This window comes from Myxocyprinus asiaticus, chromosome 23, assembly GCF_019703515.2.
Source record: "Myxocyprinus asiaticus isolate MX2 ecotype Aquarium Trade chromosome 23, UBuf_Myxa_2, whole genome shotgun sequence".
Taxonomy (NCBI): domain Eukaryota; kingdom Metazoa; phylum Chordata; class Actinopteri; order Cypriniformes; family Catostomidae; genus Myxocyprinus; species Myxocyprinus asiaticus.
In genome coordinates this window covers 708176-733148 of record NC_059366.1, presented here as the reverse complement: position 1 = coordinate 733148, position 24973 = coordinate 708176, and the positions used below count along the sequence as shown (strand labels likewise).

The 24973-nt window shown below is 38.3% G+C and overlaps 1 protein-coding gene across 2 annotated transcripts in view; it reads right to left on the bottom strand.

Moving 5' to 3' along the window:
* Nucleotides 1-24643, bottom strand: part of ddx21 (DEAD (Asp-Glu-Ala-Asp) box helicase 21) — a 53179-nt gene extending 28536 nt beyond the window's left edge. The window contains exons 1-10 of one of the 2 annotated variants that reach the window (XM_051651145.1): nt 24496-24643; nt 23740-23877; nt 23538-23663; nt 23393-23465; nt 21052-21230; nt 20802-20919; nt 20490-20675; nt 20255-20400; nt 19883-20032; nt 19630-19791 (exon numbers count right to left, since the gene is read on the bottom strand). In XM_051651145.1, the coding sequence (XP_051507105.1) occupies nt 19630-19791; nt 19883-20032; nt 20255-20400; nt 20490-20675; nt 20802-20919; nt 21052-21230; nt 23393-23465; nt 23538-23663; nt 23740-23877; nt 24496-24600 (1383 nt within the window). In that variant the 5' untranslated portion in view covers nt 24601-24643. The remainder of the gene's footprint in view (nt 1-19629; nt 19792-19882; nt 20033-20254; nt 20401-20489; nt 20676-20801; nt 20920-21051; nt 21231-23392; nt 23466-23537; nt 23664-23739; nt 23878-24495) is intronic. The other variant, XM_051651146.1, reaches the window with a different exon arrangement.
* Between the last annotated feature and the right edge of the window lie 330 nt (nt 24644-24973).

Below are 24973 nucleotides of genomic sequence, written 5' to 3'. Positions count from 1 at the left end.
ATGGGGCAGCACTTACGATGGGTATGATCATTTTACTATTCCATGTTAGTGGGTTTTTAAGAAAGAAATGTTTATGCAATTTGTCTTGTGTTATTTGACATATAAACACAGGGCGTATAAATGGGGTTGCTAAGCAGCTGACCGACAGCTTCCCCATGATCAATGCCGTGGCTTGTGCAGCCCACCGCCTTGCCCTGGTCTGCAAGGATGCATCAAATGATGTGAAATACATGGTGACCTTTCAGAACCACCACCAGGAACTACAATTGTAATTCCATCACAGTGCAAACTGGACTACAGCACTGAAGGCAGCAGCTACCACCCTGGGATTGTCTGACTTGAAGATGAAGGTATATTACATTTACTATAATTCACAGTTGGTATTTCCCATCTACTCAGTACTAACCAGTACAGCAAGTCTATACTAACATTACACTGGTTTATTATTTCCAGGAGGTAAAAGACAAAAGGTGGCTATCTCAGCACCTGGCCATTGAGATACTCCAAAGAAATCTCACAGCTGTGCTTGCCAGAGGAGGCAGAGCTTAAACGATGCCCGGTCGGCAAGGGCCTGTACACCTTTTGTGCGACCTACAGGTTTGTGGCATCGGTGTACATCCAGGCTGATATATTGCCAGACCTTGAACGGCTGTCAAAAGTCTTCCAACAGCCAAATGTCAACTTCTGTAACTTCAAGCAGCAGGTGTGTTATGATTAGTTTATAATAAGGGGTTCACCGATCGACCAAATTTTGATTTTAAAAATGTAATAGTATATGTTGTAACTAACATTAATTTATTAAGTTCATTAGTCCATATTAACTACATTAATGTTGTTAAATAATGTTAACAAATTGAACCTTTTTTTTTTTTTGTAATGTGTTACTGTAATTTTACTGTGTGGGGCATAAACATATAACTGCACAATATAACTTGCAAAAGTGTGGCAAATGACACTTCAGCCTCAAATTTCCTGACCAGTGCACCACTATTTATAATATTTTAGAGTGTGTTTATGTTGTGTCTTTCTATGATACTGTTGGTTACCATTGGAGATTGTGCTGTTACCACTGAGACATTATACTGTAAGTGCTTATATTTACAGCAATCTGATGCCAATACTAACATCTCTTTAACTTTAGGTCCCATCATGATTGAGACCCTCAGGCACATCAAGGATGCAGGTGAGACTCCACTCCCTGGGTCCTTCCTGTCCCGTCTCCACCAAGACCTTGATGATGCCATTGAACTTGGAGCCTTCACCATCCATCATGAGGAGGAGAGGAACCAGAGAGGACAGGGTGTTGAGGACCTGCCACGGGAGGAGCAGTGGACAAGATTTGTGAGAGAGATAAATGTTTTTGTTGTTGTTGTTCCCAGATTAGAATATAAAAGTGTGTTGGGTCTTAGATTGAAGGTGCTCTTTGGTTTGGAGTTCCATAGTTTAAAAAAAGCAAAGGAGAATCCAAGACACTCTTCCAATGAATTAAAATGCCTTAATTAAAATGGTAAAACCAGAATTCGACCAGCATGCCTTCGTAAGGGAGTAGTGAATACAATGCCAAACTCTAGTGTTTCTCATCAGAGTCTGGTTATAAACTTGTTTGTTTGAACATGCCATTTGTAGGCATTTTACTTAATTGGAAGAGTGCTTAAGATTCTCTGCTGTTTGAAGAGTTTGGGTTTTTTATTTGTATTTTCTGCTTATTTTAGGTTTCCAGTCCTTAGATCAGTGGCCTGATGCACCACCTAGAAAGCAGGTTCCAGAATCTGAATATCATTGGGGCCTTCAGAGTTTTGGTACCACATGCAGCTGCACTAGGTGAACAACTCCCACTTTCAGACCCTGGCAAAAAGGTTTCTCCCTGGGAAGGAGACCTTGATACTCCAGGAGTGGCAGTCCTTTAAGGAGCACATGCGTTGAGGAGGTGCATTCAAGGTGGGTGAATGATACTGAGATATTGCAATGTGATCTTCAACAAACATTATATCTCATTTTATGTATTCATTTATCTTTGTCAGAATTAGTCATTCTTCTGCAGAAGGATCAAAAGTTTTGATAGCCTACAAATCCCCAAATCTACCTAATGCGTATCACTTATGCTGAACCTAATACACTTACCTGTTGGGAAATTTCTTATTGTAAATATACCCAACTCACTTTACACTTACTTGTCATACTTACCTGTAAAGAGAAATCAACCAAATCCTAGTCTCAAATTTCTTTATATTTTAAAAGTCTTAAAAATTATTCAATTTAACCTGCGAACACACCTTGTTTAATTTAAATAATGTAAATTATCTTTTCTTTAAAATTATTTTCCTAGGACCGGAACCAAGCCGAAATAATGACCCTGCTAGCCAGTGAGTGTGACGAATGGGGACAGATCTACCCATTACTCAGCTGTTTGGCAGCAATTGCACTTGTAATTCCAGTGTCAGGCGTCAACTGTGAGAGAGATTTCTCCACTATGAACAGGGTAAGGACAGAGGGCATGGCAGTATGACTGAAGTTGCCAAGATGTGGGCCAAACATTTAACCCATTGCACTTACATGATAAACTGCATAATCTTCTTAACTAAAAGAAGAGTACAAACAGTGTGCTCCAAATGCACCTTTTATTTTCATTCATTTGGCTAATTGTAATTATCTTCATTTTCAGACCCTCATAACAGGCTGCAATGAGAGCACCTGGCTGCCTACCTGAGGGTCTCCACCAATGGGCCAAGCCCATTGGGGCTGGAATCTGACATGTAAGAGTAGGGCTGGGCGATATGGCCAAAAATATTATCACAATATTCTCTCTCATATCGTTCGATATCGATATTTATCACGATATACATTCAGATTTGCACATTGCAAATTTTTTTGCATTTCAAAGTTGGTAGAAGAAAAAAAGAAAATCCTAAACAGTTACAATAGTCTATACAAAACTGCATTGGGGGCCCAGGCCCCAGAGACAGCAAAAGCAGTGGTGTCTGAGGGATCTTCTACAAAAATATAAAAATATTTTAGAGTTTATCAATCGAGTGCAGTTGGATATGAAAAGATCATCTCTTCGTTTTGAAGCATAATGACAGCATATCATTTTTACATTCAAATTGCTTTTATATTTTATTACATTCAGTTACCCAAGTATCTGAGGTTATCCCCTGAGAGAAAATTTAGAAAATGTAAAAGTCTGAATGGACCATTTTTATTATATTTTAATTGAAGTGAGAAAGACTAGGCTACAAACTAGTAATTTTATTGTCTTTGCTTGTCATCCATGCCAGAATTAGAACAGAAATCTGTTTATTATTAAAGGCTTGTAACATGTTGATTAGTAAAGCTAAATTTAGAAGGAAAAAAACGTTCTAACAGTCTGAAGGCACTCTGGAGCCACGTTAACTTATGCAGTGCCTCATGTCTACTCACATGTGGGGAAAAGAGGCAATGCGTGCAGAGTGGGACAGGGCATAAATGAAGCATGTTCGGTGCTAGAGAAAAATATTAAAGAATACAGCGCTGAAAGATCAGATCTGGGGTCGTCATGATCTCTTGTGGTCCGGATGGAATCAATCTGGGGTCCAGTGACTGGCGTAGCCTAATCGTTAGCACGGCAGCTAATGTTAGCAACTTCATACAGTCTGAGAAAGCCAACGATTTCAAATTTTTTGACATCCTGCCCTCCCATCACAGTTTAACAAACAAAACTATTACAGTTCTCACTGGTTAAAATTAATTAAAAGGATAAATGTAGAGAAGTTTAAGCGGAGCTTGCCTTTAAGCGACCAACGCTCGCATAGCGTCACGTGACTCACAAACCAAATATTTCTGAATGTCTAAATAGCGCTGTTGCATTGGCAATTTTTCCCCACTGCAGTGTTTAAGGGCCAATCATCGCCGGTGAACGGTGTTGTATGGGGTTGGGGGAGGTGCACACAAATTATGTGTTTATTGTGGATCAAACTTTAAAAAGACACTGAAAATTAAACCCTTTAAAAATATCACAAAATACTATAATACTAGTTTGCATCGGTTTTAAAATGTCTGGCTGTTATTGCACCAATAGCCTTATACATCAGTAACATGTAAACATCTATGGCTAAAATTATTCCAGAATGTCAAAATCTGTGAATATAGCTAAACTCAAATATTCAACATGACTAAATATCAGTAAACAGCTGGACAATAATTAAATGGTCAATCCTACCTTGGCTTAAAGCTTTCCAATTGTCAGAAGTTTGTAATTTATTTCGACAAGAATTTTTCTGTTTGTTTGTTTTTTTTCAATTAACATTTTTATTGATTCATAGAATTAACACAAAGAAAAACCACAACATATATATAATCACATTTAACATTAAACCCCCACTATAACCCCTCCCCATGATCTCAACATCCCACTCTCATATAGGTCACCAAGTGTAGTAACCCCCATCACAATCCACTCTGACCAGCAGAAAGGGGACGTATTAATCCATAATTTAGGGTTCAGCCATATGCTTGAGGCAACATTTAAATAAATGTCAGAATTTAACACTCTGGACACTTTTGTCCATACCGAGTGCAAAGGTGAGATAAAGGGGTGTAACTTAACTTCTCTGATTAGTTTGATAGAAAGGCTTTGCAGTGGCGAAATAGGGGCAAGAACTTCCTGTTCAATACAAAACCAGGGAGGGGCTCTCTCAGATGGAAGCGACCAATGAGCCAAATGTCTGAGACAGAACGCATAATAATAAAACAAAATCTTGGGTAGGCCTAGTCCACCTTTGTCAATCGGCCTATGCATTTTACTGAAATGTAATCTGGGACGTTTATCATTCCAAATGAACAACTTCGCTATGCTATCAAATTGCTTGAAATAAGAGAGGGGGACATCTACAGGGAGAGATTGTAGCAGGTAGTTAAATTTTGGAAAACAATTTATTTTAATAACATTAACCTTCCCAATCATCGATAAATGTAATGAAGTCCACCTGTCCACATCGCTCGAAAACTTTTTTATTAAGGGGTCAAAATTAACTAATTAAATCAGACAAATGTGCTGGGAATAAAATTCCCAAATACTTAATACCTTGTTTGGGCCACTGGAAAGCGGCTGGCTGGAAAGCCGTTACTGGGCAGTACGCTGTCAGAGCCAAAGCTTCGGATTTAGACCAATTAACTCTGTATCCTGAGAATTTAGAAAAGGAATTAATAATTCTGTGGAGGCAAGGCATAGATCTAGTGGGGTCGGAGACGAATAATAAAATATAATCTGCGTAAAGCAGAAGCTTATGCGCCATGCCTCAATAATCTTCTCTTCTTATCACGTCTGCTAATGGTTCCAGGGCAAGACAGAACAATAATGGGGATAAAGGGCAACCCTGCCGGGTGCCCCTATCCTGAGTAAAATAATCTGAAATTAATCCATTTGTTTGTACCATTGCTACCGGGTGTCTATAAAGTAACTTAACTCAGCCAATAAAAGTATTTCCGAACCCGTATATTTCCAAAATCTTAAAAAGATAATCCCATTCTACCATATCAAACGCCTTTTCAGCGTCAAGTGAGATGGCCGCAACCGGAGTCTGATCATTTGCCACTGATGAGACGCCTAATGTTATCAGAAGAGCTGCGGCCTCGAATAAACCCCAGCTGATCTATGTGTGTAAGAGATGTCATTACTTAATCGGTTAGCCAAAATTTTTGACAATATTTTTACGTCTAGCTGGATCAGGGAAATTGGACGGTAACTCTTACACTCACTTGGATCTTTGCCCTTTTTACGAATCAGACTGATCCGGGCTTGTGTCATGGTTGGCACAAGCTTTCCATTCTTTAATGATTCCATATAAACATCTAACAAAAGTGGAGCCAATTCTGTAGCATAAGATCTAAAAAACTCAGCAGCAAAGCCATCTGTCCCCGGAGGCTTGCCTGTAGGCAAGGCCTTAATTACCTCGTCAAGCTCCTCCAAAGTTATCTCAGAATCAAGAGAATTTGTTTGCTCAATTGTCAGCTTAGGGAGTTCTAATGGTTCCACAAATTTTCTAATATCTTCATCAGTAGACGAAGACGTGGAACTATAGAGATCAAGATAGAATTCTTTAAAAGCATTATTAATATCAATGGCTGAGGTAAATATTTCACCACTAGCAGATTTCACTGAGGAAATGGTAGAAAAAGACTCTCTCTGCTTTATATATCTAGCCAAAAGCTTCCCTGCTTTGTCCCCTGACTCAAAGTATGACTGTCTTGCCCAGAATAACCAAAACTCCACCTTCTGCGACAAAATAGTATTATATCTGTATTTCAATCGGTTCAATTATCTGAGGCCATCAGACGACATACATTGTCTCAGCTCTACCTCGGCACTTTTAATATTCCCTTCCAACTCCACAAGTTCTTGTGCTTTGGATTTTTTGATGAATGAGGCATACTGTATGATCTGACCCCTAAGAACCGCCTTAAGTGCCTCCAAAGCTACACCCACAGAGGATACTGAGGACCAGTTGATCTCTATATAAATTGATTGCAGCCTTTAACCTTTGTTGCAATTCAGGATTTTGCAAAAGGGATACATTAAAGCGCCAACTATACGATTTCTTGTGGCAGCACCTCTAAACTCACCAGGGCGTGATCTGACACTAAAATGTTTCCAATTGAGCAATCAACAACAGATGAAATGTTTTTTTTTTATAAAAAAAATTATAAAAAAATATCTATTCTAGAATAAATCTTATGGACTGATGAAAAAAATGTATAGTCCCTAACAGATGGATTCAAAAGTCTCCAAATATCTGTAAGATCAAGATTTTTACACATCCTGTGAAGCGTCAATGTTCATCAGGGGGCTTACACACCTTTGCTTCACTATGATCAAGGACTGAGTCTATCAAAATATTAAAGTCTTCTCCCAGTATTGTCATGAGGGGTGCCAACGGCTTGCAACCTCCCTTCAAGATCTATAAAAAAGCTCTGATAATCAATGTTAGGTGTGTAAATATTAGCCAAAATCAGACTTTGCCCCTGAATGTCTGCTAAAACAATAATGACTCTTCCTAATTAATCTTTAATCTGTTTGAGACATTGTAGATGTTTACTTATCAATGTAATGACTCCCCTGCTCTTACTTGAACCATCACAAAAGAAAACATGTCCACCCCATATCTTCCCAAATTTTTCAGCTTCCTGCGGGGAAAGATGCGTTTCTTGAAGAAACACAATATCAAATTTCTTACGTTTAAGAAATAACCTTCCTTCTTTTTATGAGGTAACCCAACCCATTCACATTCCATGTGGAGAGAGACAATCCACTCATAAACATTTGACATATTAGAAAAAATAGATTGTGTTAAAAATAAAATTATAAAGACCACATTCCCCATTAGTGCAAATAACCCCCGAACTTCCCCCGAAAAAAAAAAAAAAAAAAAAAAAAAAACAGAAAAAATGTGTACTTTTAAATAAAACAATTCAAATTTAAAACAAATAGTCTCCTGCAATGTAATCTGTATAAAACAAAGCGATGTTCAGTTTCTCCTGGCTCAGCTCATTATCCCTTATGAGATAACACCCACCAGCAGAGCGCGCTATTCATATGGTAATATGCCGAGATGATCAATGCAAATGGTAAACGCCCCTAACAATGCCTTAAAAAACATCAAGTTCATCATCAGATTCATTCACTTTCCTGCGCGTTTGGAAGATGGCACGCTACACAGGTGAGGAAGCTCTACCTGGATAGTCACTGGATAGTGACGAAGAGTTCACATTTTCCTCAGAAGAAGAGCGGGACTCTGATGATAAATGTTTACATTTTGAAGAGCGAATTGATCCAGCCGAGGATACAATTCCGGATGAGTAAGTCATTTAGTTTTACTTACGTTAGTTGACATGCTATTTTATATAAACGTACATATTTTACTAGCTGGACTATTTCCAGACTTGCCAGCCAGGATTCAGAGTATTGACATTTGAAATATATCCTAATAGGCAAGTTTTAGTTACATTAAATGTTGTTTAGGCTAAAGCAGGTATTTAAATTATATGCTGTATGATATAAATATGATATGTAATATGATACAAAAATAATATGAATGTTTAGGTTATATTTTAACTAGTGTTTATGCTTCCTCATCATCAACGAAGCTTGTGCTTGCAAATATCTGTTCAGGTGTAAATGTGTAAAATGTGCTGTAAATATGCCCATATTAGAAAATCAGCATATTAGAATGATTTCTGAAGGATCATGTGACACTGAAGACTGCAGTAATGATGCTGAAAATTCAGCTTTGATCACAGGAATAAACTGCATTTTACAATATATTCAAATAGAAAACAGTTATTTTAAATTGTAAAAATATTTCACAATATCACTGTTTTTGCTGTATTTTGGATCAAATAAATGCAGCATTGGTGAGCAGAAGAGACTTCTTTTAAAAACATTAAAAAAAAAATCTTACAGATCTATAAACTTTTAAACGGTAATGTAGGTCTAAAGTTAAGTAAAGTCTTTATGTAAAGAAAATGTATAGTCAGATTACTTTTAACTTAAACTTGATTTGTGAATAAGCTACAAACAATATATTCAATCATTAAGTCTCCTCACATTCATTCTCTCTCAGGGGAGGGGTCTTTGTCTCCTCAGGTGTGAATCACATCAATATTCATGATCATCCACGCCTCCTCGCATATGGCCTAACACTAAAAGTGTCTCACAAAAGTTAAATGACTATATTGTTTTGTATGAATGAGTGATCAGGATGGTTTCACATCATTTCTGTAGCAAAAACTCTAGGCTACAAGATCCAGTTCTCAAAAGTCTTGTGAACAAATGTTTAGTATGTGATATATGGCCTTATTTCAGTGACTTACAATTTTAGTTTTTTCAAAAACCACGCATAAACGTTCTTTTCTCAAAAATACAAACATGTACATACATGTTGTTCACATATTATTGTAGCCCAGTTTGTGCTGAATACAGTGTTGAGACTTTAGCCATTAATATGTTTTTAAGCAACTGAAAAAAGCACAAATGTCAAGGCATGTCAAAACTTCTCCAGTGCCCAAAACACCTTCAGACCCCAGAGGGTTAATTGTCTCGATGGTGTGTTGCTCCACAAAACTAACTACAGCCGCTAGCAGAACCAGCACAAAAAAACAAAAAACAAAAACAGGCCATTCAGTTCTTCAGGCAGTCAAACTCACTCCAATGTCCAGCAAGAAATATTGCACAAAACCAACTCCAGCCAACAGGAGGTATAAACACCCAAAACGAGCACATTCATCCACAAGCTGTCTCGAAGAAATGATATTACACAAAACAAACTGCAGCCGCTAGGCGGAACCAGCACAAAACGAAACGAAAAAGGCTCCCAGCTTCCTCGAACAGTCAGGAGAATGTTCAGTCAGTCAGGTACACTATGCGACAACATGAAAATCACCAAATGGCTTACTCACTCCAATGTCTTTATGTAGGACAATGCTTGATGTGGGCATGTAAATACTTTGCGGCCATCCTATGTATCTATTCTCAGTTTTGCCAGAATCAGTGCAAAAGCGACCTTCTGTTGATGTAAGAGTTTCTTGCATTCCTTGAATCTACCACGTTTCTCTCTCGTCGAATTCGCAAAGTCTGGGAACAAGAAAGAGCCTTCCTTTACTCCTCGCCTCACGTAACACAAGATCTTTATCGGATGATCTCAGAGATTTGGCCAGAATTGATCGGGGCTCTCTCAATTTCCAGCTTATGGCCTGTTATGTCAAGCAGATTCGGGAAGAGATCGTCTAGAAATTTTACCATATCTCGGCCTTCCTCATGCTCAGGAATTCCAACAATTTGGACGTTGTTTCATCGATAACGATTCTCCAAATCCTCCAATTTTTCCCACAAGTGTTTCAAATCTGCCTTTGTCGCTAGCAGCTAATTTCCTCTCCGATGACTCCAGATAATCGATCCGTTTCTCAACATCAGCAACTCTTGTAACCAACTCAAAGAATTTCTTCTCCATGGAAGTGATCGATCAACGTATTACAGCAAGATCCTCCAAGTCTGCAACGACCTTCATCAGCATTGCCGACACATTCTAAAATTCACACCGGATTTCTTTCAGGTCACCGTCTGAATCGAGTCCGGGGCTTTTGGCCTGCCTGCCTCTGAGGGGAATCAGCTTGTGCATGTACGTGTCTTTTAATGTCTCCAGAGCACGAGGATTTTGAATTCTTTGACATATTGTTTTCCTAGAACAGTTAAGAATCAGGGTGTATCGAATCTCACCGGTTTATGACACAAATAGTATTTAAAAAAGTGATTTTTGATTTGATTTGAACTAGCAAAGTGCGCAGAGCAAGCCGTCCGCTCCTCGCATGGCGTCACGTGACTCTTGTTTGTTTTTTTTCATCTCACTGGGTTTATGATGTTTCAAGCCACACTGAATACGCATTCAGAAGCAGTATTAATCTCATAAACTAAATTACTGACAAAAATGTATGAGGTCTTTTTTGATTCCGTTAAATGGATGGTTCACCCCAAATTAAAATTCTCTCATCATTTACTCACCCTCATGCCATCCCAGATGTGTGTGACTTTCTTTCTTCTGCAGAACACAAATGAACATTTTTAGAAGAATATTTCAGCTCTCTTGGTCTGTACACTGCAAGCCAATGAGTGACAAAAATTTTAAGCTCCAAAATCCATATAAAGGCAACATAAAAGTAATCCATATGACTCTGGTGGTTAAATCCATGTCTTCAGAATTTATAGGATATGTGTGGGTGAGAAACAGATCAATATTTAAGTCCTTTTTTACTATAAATTCTGCTTTCTGCTCAGTCTCCAATTTCACATTTTTCATGCATATTGCCCCCTAAAATGACTTAAATATTGATCTGTTTCTCACCTACACCTCTCAAATCATTTCAGAAGACATGGATTAAAACACTGGAGTCATATTATGCTACCTTTTAGTGGCTGCAACTAACGATTATTTTGATAATCAATAAATCTAACGATTATTAGAACGATTATTTGACTATTAGGGTGATTATTGCAACGATTAATCATTAACTCTTAACCGACTATTCAGCTTGTGCCCCGATTTAAAGGTTGTATTAAACGTGCTTGCTAACAGTAGAGGACAAAATCATCTTTTAAAAATACTCTAAATGACATTTACTGAATTAAAGGAAAAATACATTTTAAATTTAATTCAGTAACAAATTCACCGCAAAAAACCCTATTGTCATCAAGTGTTTTCTTGTTTTTCATTTAAAATGGTCTAAAAATAAATTTACTTGAGAATCAACATATAAGGTATTTAGACTTGCTTTAAGAAACAAATATAAGTGTATTTTGTATATAAGTGTATTTTTTCACTTGGTTAAACTTCTGCGAGTGCAGTAAAGACAAAATATACTTATATTCAAGATCTATTCTCTAAAAGCAAGTCTAAATATCTAATATGCTGCTTCTCAGGTGAATGCATTTTTTTTTTTTTTTTTTTTAAGGATTTTTAGATATTTTAAAATATTTGTATTTTTAATATTATTTTCAACATTCTCAGATAACAATTTTTTCTTCTGCAGTATAGCTGCTAACGTAAATGTACGCTGTTTTAAAGGAGTTTTAGATATTTATATTGGAAAACAATCCAAAAAAATAAAGTAAAAATTTGTTGCAGTGTATAATGGGACAAAGACTACCTTCTCTCACCTCTGTTCACGTCAATCCATCTTTAACTCGCAAAAAAACAAACTCTTATTAATAAAGCTGCGTAATGCCAATTTTCTTCACGATAAGAAAGGCACAGTGACACACATATCTGTATAATGATACAAGTCGTGAGCCATCACGTTATATTCTAGCTGAAGCAAGCGTGCACGTGCGTGACAAACGTCCCCGCACCAGAGTGTGCCTCAGACAGATGCAGTTTCTATCTCTCTCCCTTAGATCGGGACACTTCGCGCAACTCATAGAAGAGGCGCCGACCGCACAGAGAAATGCCAGTTTCGGAGACGCTCGAAACACAAGTTTTGCCCCAGCAGAGCGGCAGCTCCAGCTCCACTTATTTCGCAAAGGGAGTGCTTCTGTATTTACTTATTTGGTATTTTTGTATAATTCCCTCATACTTTATGAAGGACTCAGGAAGTAACTCCTTCCTGACACATCACTTCCTGTTCCTGCTGGCGCCTAGCTCGAGTCTGTGTTTGTAGCCAGCTAGCTTTTTTCTTTTTTTTTTTTTAAAGCATCGCTTATCTATCTGGTTTCAGCTTTTAAACTTTAATATCTGCCATTTTTGAGCACGCATCAGATTTCCCCCTGCATTATTCTCTTATCGCGATTCAACTGCGTGCATTTTACAGCGTGCACCCGTTTTCTCCTCTGTGTTACACAAATTATTGCATTGATCTCAAAGCACCGCTTATCAAGAACAATCATAACAAACAACTGCGTGAGGGATTCACATTGATCTCAAACCCTCGCCGCTCAAGAACAACCAACAACAACAAACAATTGCGGTAAGTCATGGCATCCGCTCATGTTATTGCTTCCCGCATTGCATGTCACGTTTACTATAGCTTCTTTCATCAGCAGTGAGGGATTCACATGTGATAAAAGTAAGTAATTAGTCTGGCTGATGGAGAAGGTTAACGAGTTAGAGACACGCGTCTGAACGCTAGTGGAGGTCAGAGAGAAGAGAAGCCGGTAGATACTGTTTCGGATGCGAGTAGTACAGCAAGCAACACATACACTTTGGTTCCGGCTGTAGAGCCCCCGCAGCAGGGCGTTTGGGTGATGTCTCTGCGGCATACTCGCTCAGAAAAGCGACACCACTCTTCCATTCCCGTTAGGGTTTCCAATCGATTCTCCCCACTCAGTGATGCACCCACTGAGAATCATGTTGAAAGAGCCCTTGTTATTGGTGACTCTATTATAAGCAATGTGGAAAAAGACTCCAGCCACAATTGTTAAATGCATTTCGGGGCCTTGGGTGTCTGACATTAAATCAAATTTACAAGTACTAGCTAATGCTAAACGTAGATTTTATAAAATTGTTATTCATGTCGGCACTAACGATGTCTGGCTTCGCCAGTCGGAGATCACTAAAGATAATGTTAAAGAGGTGTGTGAACTTGCAAAAATTATGTCAGACACTGTAATATGCTCGGGCCCCCTCCCTGCTCGTCCTGGTGATGAGATTTATAGTAGATTAGTGTCACTGAGTGGTGTCTGGAGAATAGGGTTGCCACGGTGTTACCGGTTTTACTCGGTACAAGGGACAACACCGCAGTGACATTTTATACCGGTGGAAACATTATAAATGGAACTTCCAATATCAATACAATAGCCTAACGAATAGAATAGCCTTAAATAATAGTTGCCTAATGAAGAGTTTGCGACCCATGATAAATGATCCTAAATAACGCATTGAAAGCCAGATGTTCTGTACCAATGTATCAAATTACACAGGCAGCAAAGTATGCGCACTGACAGAATACGTTTAATTGCAGGTAGCGAATATAATGTGCATGGTGGGTAACTGTAAGATGTCTCGTATTCGGAATGACACAAGAAATTCTGTTAGAAACAGATGCGCTTGAAACTTTTATTTTTATTATATTTTTAAGAACAGATGACAGGAAAGCCGTCTATGCACATGTCTGACACACTGTTTGCTCGTGGAGTCATGAAGTCTCGTAGAACACACGTATGTAAAGGGTTCTCACTCTTTCTTTCAGTGTTCTGAACATTTTTTACAAGAATATTATAGACCATGAGAATGCTGCAAATTACCTCAAATATCTCAGCTCAGGAGGTGCTCGGAGTTCAGTTTGCTTTATTTCCACAGAGCAGTTCGTTGTGAGCGTAACTCTGCAGCCTATACATCTGTTTTTAGATCTTAATATGTATCAGTAATTTATTTGCCTGACAGTAAATGGAAAGGTGGTTAAATATATGTTTTTTTACCACTTCGTTTTTTTAATTGCTTTTTCATTTCCTTTGAAGTGCAATTTGAATTTAGAAATGTCTTTGGTTTTCGTTTTTTCATTTTCTTTAATAAATTTAATTTTCAATGCAAAATCACTAAAGCAAAAATATTCAGGATCCCTCAGTCGGGGCGTTGATGATGAAATTGCATATTGTGATTAACATATATATATATAAGAATGCAAGGATGTTTTCCAAAGAGATGTTGCCCTTCACAACTGTTGAAAAGCCATCTGTAACGAGGAGGAGGGCGTGGCCGGGCCGTGATGATTCACGGCCGGCGCTGAATCAGCTGATCAGCGGGAGAGCTAGAGGCGCCCGTTAGAGAGAGACGCACGCATCCGTGTTGCATGTGTGTCTGTGTTTGTTTGTTTTATGTTGAGTTTCTTATGAAACAAAATGTTTACTGTTCAGCTGGTTCCCGCCTCCTCCTTGCCTGTCCTTTATCTGTTTCAGTGTTTCAGAAACTCAGGAGGGAGGAGGGATGCGCTGTCGCAGAGTCCTCACCGCTGCCATTTGCCAGCGGAGCATTTTTTTCAGTTTCATTTTAATTTTTAGTTAAAATAAATAAATAAATAATGTTTGAAAGTTTGAAATCAAGCTGCCTTGCGTTATTGTGTAGCCTATTGCTTAACATTACCCCATAGTACCACCTAGCGTCCAACCAGCGGTAATACCGGTGTTAGTCGATTTGAACTTGAACACCACACCGGTGAGAAAATTATGATAATGTGGCAACTCTACTTGAGAATCGCATAGGATTCATAGACAATTGGAATTGTTTTTGGGGTAGACCTGACCTGCTAAAGAGAGGCGGACTCCATACCTCCAGTGAAGGTGCTGCTCTCCTCTCTAGTAATTTGGCTCATAGTCTTAATAGTGATAGTATTTGACTAACTGGGGCCCAGGTCAGGAAGCAGACAAACTGGCTAAACCAAACGCCTGCTAGCTGTCTTGAGACGTCACACAGGTCACATCAACTACAACACATAGAGAAAGTATCATGTAGACATCATATAGAGACTGTCTGTTCCCTGAACTAACAAAAACATACCCCCCAATTAAATCATCTAGAAAAAAAATTTAAGGTCAAACTTGAAAAAATAAAAATTGAAGATAAACATCATATAAAAGGTAGGGCTACTAAACATTAGATCTCTTTCAACCAAAGCACTAACTGTAAATGAAATTATTACAGATCATACTTTGGATATGCTCTGTTTCACTGAAACCTGGCTTAAACCGGATGAATATATTAGTTTAAATGAACTCCCTCAGGTTATTGTTATAAACATGAGCCTCACCTGAAGGGTCGAGGAGGAGGTGTTGCTACAATATACGGTGAAGTTTTTGGTGTTACTCAGAGGACAGGATATAAGTTTAAGTCTTTTGAATTAATAATGCTTAATGTGACCATCAGATATAAAAAATAAATAAATAAATAAATAAACTGTCGTCTTTTGCCCTTGCTACCCGTATATAGATCACCTGGGCCGTACTCTGATTTCCTTGGTGAATTTGCAAATTTTCTATCAGATCTAGTAGTTACTGTAGATAGAGCTTTAATTGTTGGTGACTTCAACATTCACATAGATAATGAAAATGACACACTGAGATAAGCTTTTATTGATATTCTCAACTCTCTTGGAGTCAGAAAAAATGTGACAGGACCAACTCATCGCCATAATCATTCGCTAGATTTAATTTTGTCACATGGAGTTGATGTAGATACTATAAAAATTCTTCCGCAGAGCGATGACATAGATCATTACCTCGTCTCTTGTATGCTGCAATCAGCTAATGTTACTCAGTCTACACCACGCTATTGTTCAGGTAGAACTATTCTTTCGACCACTTAAGATAGCTTCACTAATAATCTTCCAGATCTATCTCATAAGCCCCAAAGTCTAGAAGAACTTGATGAAATAACAGAAAATAAAACACAGTCTTCCCCTTCGATTAAAGAAAATTAAAGAAAAAAGCCCTGCACCATGGTACAACGATCACATTCATGCTCTCAAGAAAGCAGCTCAGAAAATAGAGTTAAATTGGTTAGGAATAACCTGGATCGGTATCGGGTCGAATACTGATATTTTCACCTGGATCGGGTATTGATCCAACGAGCCCGACCCAATTTCGATACCGCATGTTGGTCATTGACGTTACTGTCAAGCTCAAATAATGACATAAATAACCTTCAAATTACCATTAAAGTAGTCCATATAACTTGTGCCTTTTATTCAGGCTCTTACAGTCACCCAAAAGCTTTGTGAATGGCAAAAGGCTGTGTTTAATAATAAATACACAATCAGCATTCACAGCTAAGTGGTCTCTGGCACCAAGCTTTACTGACCGAGCACCGCTCTGCCAACACACTCACATAAACACATGCAGAGGCTCGTGATGCATTGCTCGGCGCAATATGTGGTCGCTCCACATAAACTCCATCTGAGATGTAGATGATCAATACTTAGTTCGGTCCGCCTATAACATGCATTGTTGAATTAGAAGCATATTACACTACTGTGAATTAGCCTATAAACAAACATTCAAACACAGACTTCCTGGAGCACTCAGTGCTGGACTTTCAAAATAAAACCCTTAAGAAATTACAACTGAAATGTATCACCAATGTATAGTAAAATTATTGTTATTAGAAATTACAATAAAAACAAATTGGGTTCCAAAAATTATTGTGTGACTGAAAAGTGGATTGATATACTAATAAAACTAAAATGAAATAAATAACAGAGAGAGAGAGAGAGAGAGAGAGAGAGAGAGAGAGAGAGAGAGATCTGAGAGCATTTACAAGTCCAGATACAAGTTAAAATGTGCAAAGAGAACTGGCTTCTTCTCTACTGAAGACTTTCACTGGAATTACTGTTATTTTTGCTGCTGCATCCTGCAGACTAGATAAAGTTTTGCTCATGCTCTTATGTAATTGTTTTTTGCTTTCCTATTTTATGAAATAATATATTGTTAGAGGTTTTTGTTTCTTTACACAAAGAGTACTCCCAATCAGTTTCACACAGTGAATTATAGATGTTCTAAACTTAAGAAAAAACAACACTGGTATCGGATCGGCCGATACTGATAGTTCAGGTATCGGAAGAGAAAAAAATTGTATCGTTCCATCCCTACAATAAAGCCTCAACTGAACCAGATATTCCATCGCAGCACAACAGAAACATATTTGCGCATTCAGACATAACCAACCTATCTGCATGGGTTGCTTTGGTAACGACGTAGGCGTACCCACGTGACGATGCTTTCAAAACAGATGCGGGAAAAATGGAGGTGCATCATCTCGCTCTCCAAATAAGCGCCCTGTCCAGTCGCGGTGCAGAACTCCTCCGTCACACAAGAAAAACTCAGCGACGGAGGAGACTGGTAAATATTGTGATGTTCTGTGCTGCAGTCACCGATTTTTGACGTCATCGTTGTGTCGCGTTGAGTGACGCAAAAGACCATTTGAAATCCAATTTGAGCAGCAGAGCGTCCAGACTGAGACGCATCTGAAAAAAATCAGATTTCAATCGCATTTGAAACCACCTCCCGATGTGGTTTGAATCAGATTCGGAAAAATCAGATTTCATGTGGTGTTTTGCTGTCCAGACTATCAAAAACTCATCTGGATACAATCTGGATATGCAAAAAATCGGATTTTTAGTGGCAGTCTGAACAAGGCCTTACTCTCCGTGACAATGAGCTTATAGCAAACTAGCTAACCACGTAGCTACTTTCATACCTTGTCAACTGAGTGGAAGCTAATGTGTAAACATGTATTCATCAAACTGTTTTGTTCAGGATTCACAGTTTGGTACCCCCTTCAACTGAACAATTCCAGTCACTGCATTTATAAAATGTAATATTTAAAAGTCTGGTTTTCCACTGTTGAAAGTTTCCCCTGAACTTGTACAGCAGATTACGGTGTAACGCCGCTGCCGCTGTTTATCTCTTGACTCGGCAGTATTAAAATAGTCAGCATTTGACTAATACTAAACAGTACTGATGTTTATTTAGCTATTTATTTTATTTTTATTTATTCTTTATTTAAATGGTCAGGAATTGACTGATACTAAACATACAGTACTGATGTTTATTTAGCTATTTATTGTATTTTTATTTATTCTTTATTTTCTCGGTGTTCATTTCTAGAATTTGTTGACAATGTATAATAATAATGTCAAATATTCTTTGATAAAAATATTTGTTTAAGAAAGCAGCCTTCTGAGTACCTTTGCATAGTCATATCGGTGCAAAATCGGTGCACAATCCACATAGAAAAGGTCTGTTTTCATTCCAGCTCCAAAATTAACTATATCGGTTACCATATCGGTAATCGGTGAATTTCCCCCCTCTAAAATCGGTATCAGTCTCAAAAATCTCATATCGGTCGGGCTCTACTAAAGACTCTATCTATTTAGCCAGGCATACACCTAATTTATCCATCAACTTTTTATACATATTTCACAATTGTATTTAATCAAACTTCACAATGATGACTAAGACTTCATAGATATTACAGTTTCATTTTCTGTTAATGCATGATTTTCTGTAAAGCTGCTTTGAAATGATGTGTTTTGTGAAAAGTGCTATACAAATAAAAATGATTTGGCTTGACGATCTACATCACCTGAAGCTGTAAAAGTTTAGAGTGCATCTGGACTGTGATCGGTGTAATTCTTCCTCTCCTCAGTCAGGCGCGAGCTGCAGTGCTGCTCTCACGCATCATCATTAGAGTTTTATATGATCTCATGTTATGTTAAATGACATCAAACTACTATTGGACAACTAAAATCGACTAATCATTTCAGCCCTACTCCCTTTAAGTGGATTTTGGAGCTTCAGAGTTCTGATCAGCATTCACTTGCATTGTATGGACCTACAGAGCCGAAATATTCTTCTAAAAATCTTCATTTTTGTTCAGCAGAAGAAAGTCATACACATCTGGGATGGCATGAGGGTGAGTAAATGATATCATTTTTGGGTGAACTCTCCCTTTAACAAAGATGAGACGGACAAATACACATCATGAGGATAATTAAGCAATTCTACTTAAAACATATTGCTAATGAAAACATGATGAGAAATAAACAACACTACAAGATTTTACCAATGCATGAACAATATTTTAGAAGAAAATTCTTGGTTTGAATAAACCAAATGATCCAGTCAGAGTATTTCACTTTTTTCAAACACATTCCACATATGACATTAAATCAACAACATTAATATAATATTCCCACTTACATCTGCACAGAAAATGAAGCGAATGCACAACTGAACTCGAACAAGTAGTGTGCTCTTGTGTAACTTTTGTTATGAACAGGCCAGCGCCATAACAACGTGCTGCTGAGCAAAATTCTAGTTTCTAAACAACTGAAAATGTCTCTGGCATGAAGAATCGACAACACGGTGACAAAGGATCTTATACTTTACTATACTGATTGTATGCTACTATTTCATGAATTTCAGGTTTACACATTTTAAGTTATTACATCTACATGCACATGACCACGGTGGGGCAGTTGTCACAGTGATCCTACATCTAAAATCACCTATTTAAATACATCACACAAAGTAAATACAAGATGAAATTAAAGTAAAAACTAGAAATGTTGAAAGTATAATAACCCTGGTACTCATGTGAGTGTTGTTGTGTCTCATACCTTTGGAGGAGAACACTGAATGACCAGATCCACCTCTGGGATGTCCAGACCGCGAGCAGCAACGTTAGTGGCCACCAACACTTCAAAGATGCCATTCCTGAAGCCCTTCAGGGTGACCTCTCTCTGTTTCTGAACAATGTCTCCGTGCAGCGTCTGCGCACTCTGAACCACAGGAAACACACACACACGGACATGTTACACACTACGCTAAATACAAAACAACAGCACAAAACTAACACCAAACACTGGGCACCTGTTTGATGGAGGTGTTCATGGAGAGCTCTGTGGCTTCTTTCTTGGTCTCACAGAAGACAATGGTTCGGCCGTGACTGCCGCTGTACACCTGGATGACATCACCGATGACTGACGCTCTCTGTGACCAGTGACACGCAATAGCCAGGTGCTGCACGCGACAACAAGAGCATGTGAGAGAACAGCGAGCACAAGACGAAAGAATAATTCACACAAAAATGTCTCTTAATAAACATTCACGTTTAAAAAAGCACAACACACACTGAATATAATTTGAACAGGCCTTCTACAGTTCTCCTGACTGGATGCTCTGAACGGATCATTTACACATGGTAAACTGTGAAGCGACGTCTGATCTGTGGTGTGCCGTTACCTCCACTGTGGTAGCGGCTTTCTGCGTCTTCTTCCCAATCAGATCCACATGAATGTACTGCGAGCGCATGTATTTCTTGGCCACATCATAAACCCAGTGAGGACACGTGGCGGAGAACAGCAGCGTTTGCGGCTTCTCTTCTGCATCTGAGAGGAAACGGCCAGAAAACTATCTGTTTAGACACGATCAGTCACCCCTAGACAGAACACGTGTCATCGCTCAAAGAAATACGTACCTTTCTTGTAGGACATGGAGAGGATCTCCTCCACCTGTTCAGCAAAGCCCATGTCCAACATCTGATCCACCTCATCCAAAACCACGTGCTTGAGCTGAGACAGATCCAGTTTGTTATTCTGCAGGTGGTCTTTGATTCGACCTGGTGTGCCCACCAGAATGTCAATGCCACTGCGGATTGCATCGACTGACGCCACAACAGACAATTCAATCAACGTGTTATCAAACGTTGTTTTCATTTAGAATAATAATAATTTCTCTAAAGAGCCACTGAAAGTTCAATCTTTAAAGTATGAGAACATTCAAATCCTACGTTGTGGGTTGTAGGAGCTTCCTCCATAGAAACACGTGACAGATAGTTTTCTGGTGACGTCTTTGAAGTCTTTGGACACTTGAATAGCGAGCTCTCGAGTCGGTGCAAGAACCAACACCTGCACAGACACACGTTGACATGCATTATATACCTGTACAGATTTGGAAAGTGCCATTCCCCCTGGACTAGAACTGTAATGTCACTTTATGTGTCACAGTAATACAAATGAAAGTGTTTTGTGTGTTTGTACTTTAGGGGCTCGTCCTCGTCTCTTATCTGCTGCTCCAGACTGCAGTTTCTCCACCAGTGGAATGGCGAATGAGAAGGTTTTTCCAGTGCCGGTTCTCGCCTGACCAATCAGATCTTTCCCATCATAAACTGAGTTAAACGTCTTCACCTGGATGTCAAAGAGGTACGTGACGCCGCGTGCTGGAAAAAGACGAGCGACACTGTCAGTAAACACCTCAAATCAGAGCAAAATTCATTTTTATTAACTGGAGATCAACACGTATTTTTTTTTTTTTTTTTTGCATGTCTGATAACGATCTGTAGAAATGATTTGTAATCATTTTATTTAGTTCTTAGGCACGATTATTTACACACCCACCAGATGATGCTATTTACCAGTAGATTCAATATATTAAAAAAAACAATACCCAATAAAGAAGTATAATACATGTAAAAATGATTAACAGCTGATCTCTACAATTAAATGAATATTCTGGGTTTGATACAAGTTAATCTCAATCGACAGCATTTGTGGTATAATATTGATTATCACACAAATTAATTTAGACTCGGCTTCTGTGTTCCAGTGAGGCACTTACAATGGAAGTCAATAAATTTTTGGAGTGTTTAAAGGCAGAAAAGCTTATAATTTTATATAAGCACTTTCATAAATTCTTCTGTTAAAACTTGTAAAGTTGTTTAAATTGTAATTTTATGGTGGTTCAGGGTTTGTTGACATATCATCATGGCACAGAGTTGTAAAACTGCCTCTAACTTTCCACAGATGCGGTTAGTAAATGATGTTATCACAGTAAAATCATGTTAATATGCATATTGTTTATGTCTTGTGGCTAGACTTTTGAAACAGTGAGTATTTGAATGTTAAAGAATTAGCCCCCATTCACTTCCTTTGTAAGTGTCCCCCTGTAACACAGATTTGTGCTTTTTTTTTTTTTTTAAAGAAAGTTAATTTCAAAAAAGTCCAAATTAATTTTTGTAGTAATCAACATTATGCCACAAATGCTGTCGATTGAGCTTAACTTGTATTGAACCCAGAACATTCCTTTAAGCATAAAAATAAAAAAAAACACTTTAATATTTCACAATGTGCTATATTAGACTGCAATGTTTCAGAACAAACATTCCATATTTCTGGAACATAAAGTGAATATCTACATCAGTTACTGTAGCACAGACATTGTGGACAAAGAGGACGGAAAACTGTGGTGCATTTTTGCTGTTCAGATCGCAAATGACTGAAAGGGTTCCCACACCGTTTGACCAAAACATTTTTAAAAATTTCATCCAGACTGCATTCACAAAGAGCAATTTCTACCCAATAAATTGCTCAGCTCCGGCACTTGTGGGTTCTTTCAGAACCCTAGAAAAGATCAGTGTTTAATGGGCGTTTCACAAAAATTGAGCTGAAAATGTTCAAAAAGTGCTGTTTGTTTCTGAAAGATTATTGGAGGTTTGGGCTTCTTTCAATTTCCATCAGGATCTGTGGATCAGGATAAACATCATTTATGGTATTTCACATAATAAGAAACATTCATTCCGCAGCTGCAGCTGGTGGATTTGAACTTTTCACGAAAGCGTTGCACAAACGCCGATCGCAAAGAACTGTTTTTAATGTCCAAAATGCAGTCGCTGTGAAAGATATGAGGCCAAATTTGATCCATTGATGATCTTATACCACAATCTAACGGGATGAACTGGACCCCGTCTCCATCACTGCAGTGCATTGGCTACTGTTTGTTAAAGGATGTGCAACTAAAATAATGTCATACTTTTAAAAGGTATTTTGAATGCATGAAGTTTCATGTTCAATCGAAACCAGATGTTTTCAAGTTTGACAATGGAATATAATGATATTTAAGTCAAATAATATTAATATTTATAATTAAAGCAGTAAAGATGCATACTGCATGTCTTATATGCCACATTTGTCAGGCTTTAGAAGTGTGTTAAACATGTGAGGATGTCTTCATCAACCTGTTACATGTCCGACATGATCATACTGGCATACTGAACCAAGTTAAAACTTGTTTTTCTGATAGTTCAGGGACTAAAACAACATATATTTCTCCAGTAGAAACATTACATTATATTATGCTTAAGAGATGATTAAAACATCAGTGCTGCTCATATTCACAATTGAAATCTGCTGCTCAAAAGAACCCTGAAGCACGATTGCCTGTGGTGTGATGTCACTGTAATTTCATCTATAATCTAGAAAGCATGTTCACTACAGAAATCTCCATGACATTTAAGGATTTGACTACATTTGAATGACTTTTCCAGGTTTGTAAATCACAACAATTTCCCCCGGTGTTTGGTGAGTGTGTGAGAGTCAGTGTTACCCTGCAGGAGTTTGACGGTGTCCTGTGAGATCCTGAAGTTGGCAAACGCTCCTTCTCTCTGCTCAGGAGTTTCCTACAGGACACACAGCGATCATTAACAGTATGAAAACCAACACTGTCATCTCAATAACACACACACACACACCTTCTCCATGTCGCTGTCACTGGCCGCTGCTGGCTGCTCGCTGCTGATCTCTGCTGATGAAGAGGTTTGGAGCATCTCTGATCCGTCTGTCGCGTCCGCTGCTTTTACCTTCATCTTCTTCTTCTTCTGTAACAAATGACATTGTGAAGCACATGACGTGTGAAATCCAGCGCAAACTCAGATGTAATCAGTGATCGATTACCTTGATGGTGTTTGTGTCCATGTTTCCATTCACATCGGTGGTTAACTGCTCGCTCTTCCTCTTTTTAGGAGCTGGACATTCACACTCGTCTGTCGCTGCCGTTGTTTTCTTTTCTTTCATTTTCTTTATTTTCTTTTTCTGGAGAAAAATAAGAGCGGCAAACACAATGTGTTCATAATGTGCAGTAGATGATCCAAAGACATTTAAAAACGTCCATGACAGACGAGGCCACAGTCCCGTACACACGTTACAGTGTTCTCGTTCATTCCACACCTGCAGAACTCCATTCACTCATTCACAAAGTTCATCCCTCCAGTACATTTTATTGTGTTTCTAGTAGGACTGTTAAACAATTCAAAACTGATAATCAAATTGCATGACATGCTAATTAATAAAACAAATCGTGTATCAATATTTTCTGAGAAAGGACACAAGTTAAACATGATTGAATATATAATTTCTACATAATTATTAAAAAAAAAAAAAAAACATTAAATGAATATAAATATAAAAACACACTCATCACACGTGATCACATGCCTACGTCACTGATCGCGACTCGTACACTGAGGGGGAAAAAAGCGAAGAGACGTTTTTACTCTCCTCTGAACTAGTTAATGTTTCTCAGTTATCACTAGAGTGATGTTTTACACTGAGAGTACTCGGGTGTTTTCGTCATATAGATCAGAGCGAGTTTTTAATCCGTATCAGCGCATCTTCAGTGAATAAAGTGTAAATCTGAAGTGTCGCACTGACCTTCATCATCTCCAGTCCGTTCTCCACCTCCTCCATGTGTGTGATGTGATCGCCTTCACTGTGGATCTTTGCCGGCATGTTAGATGTTGTCGAGCAGCTGGACATGTGCGACTGAACTCGCAACACACAAGCAGGAAAAAGAAACACCCGGAAGTGTAGCGCGTGGAGAGGAAGTTTCCTCCTACAGGTGGCGCGTAATTCAGAGTGCGGCTGGACACGTGTTGTGGCCCAAATGAGAAACATCGGGCCTGTCACAAACGGTCCTTTTAATTGACTATTTTAAACATTAAAAATAATAATAATAATAATAATAATAATAATTTAAACACAAACAGTACAAATACTTAAAAAAATCAAATAAATAAAAGTGCATCACAGACATATTTCAAATTCATTTAGACACAGTTTTTCTGGCTTTCTTGTTTTTGAAAATGTCACTCGTCAATGTCACTCAATGTTGTGACCCTAAGATTATCTA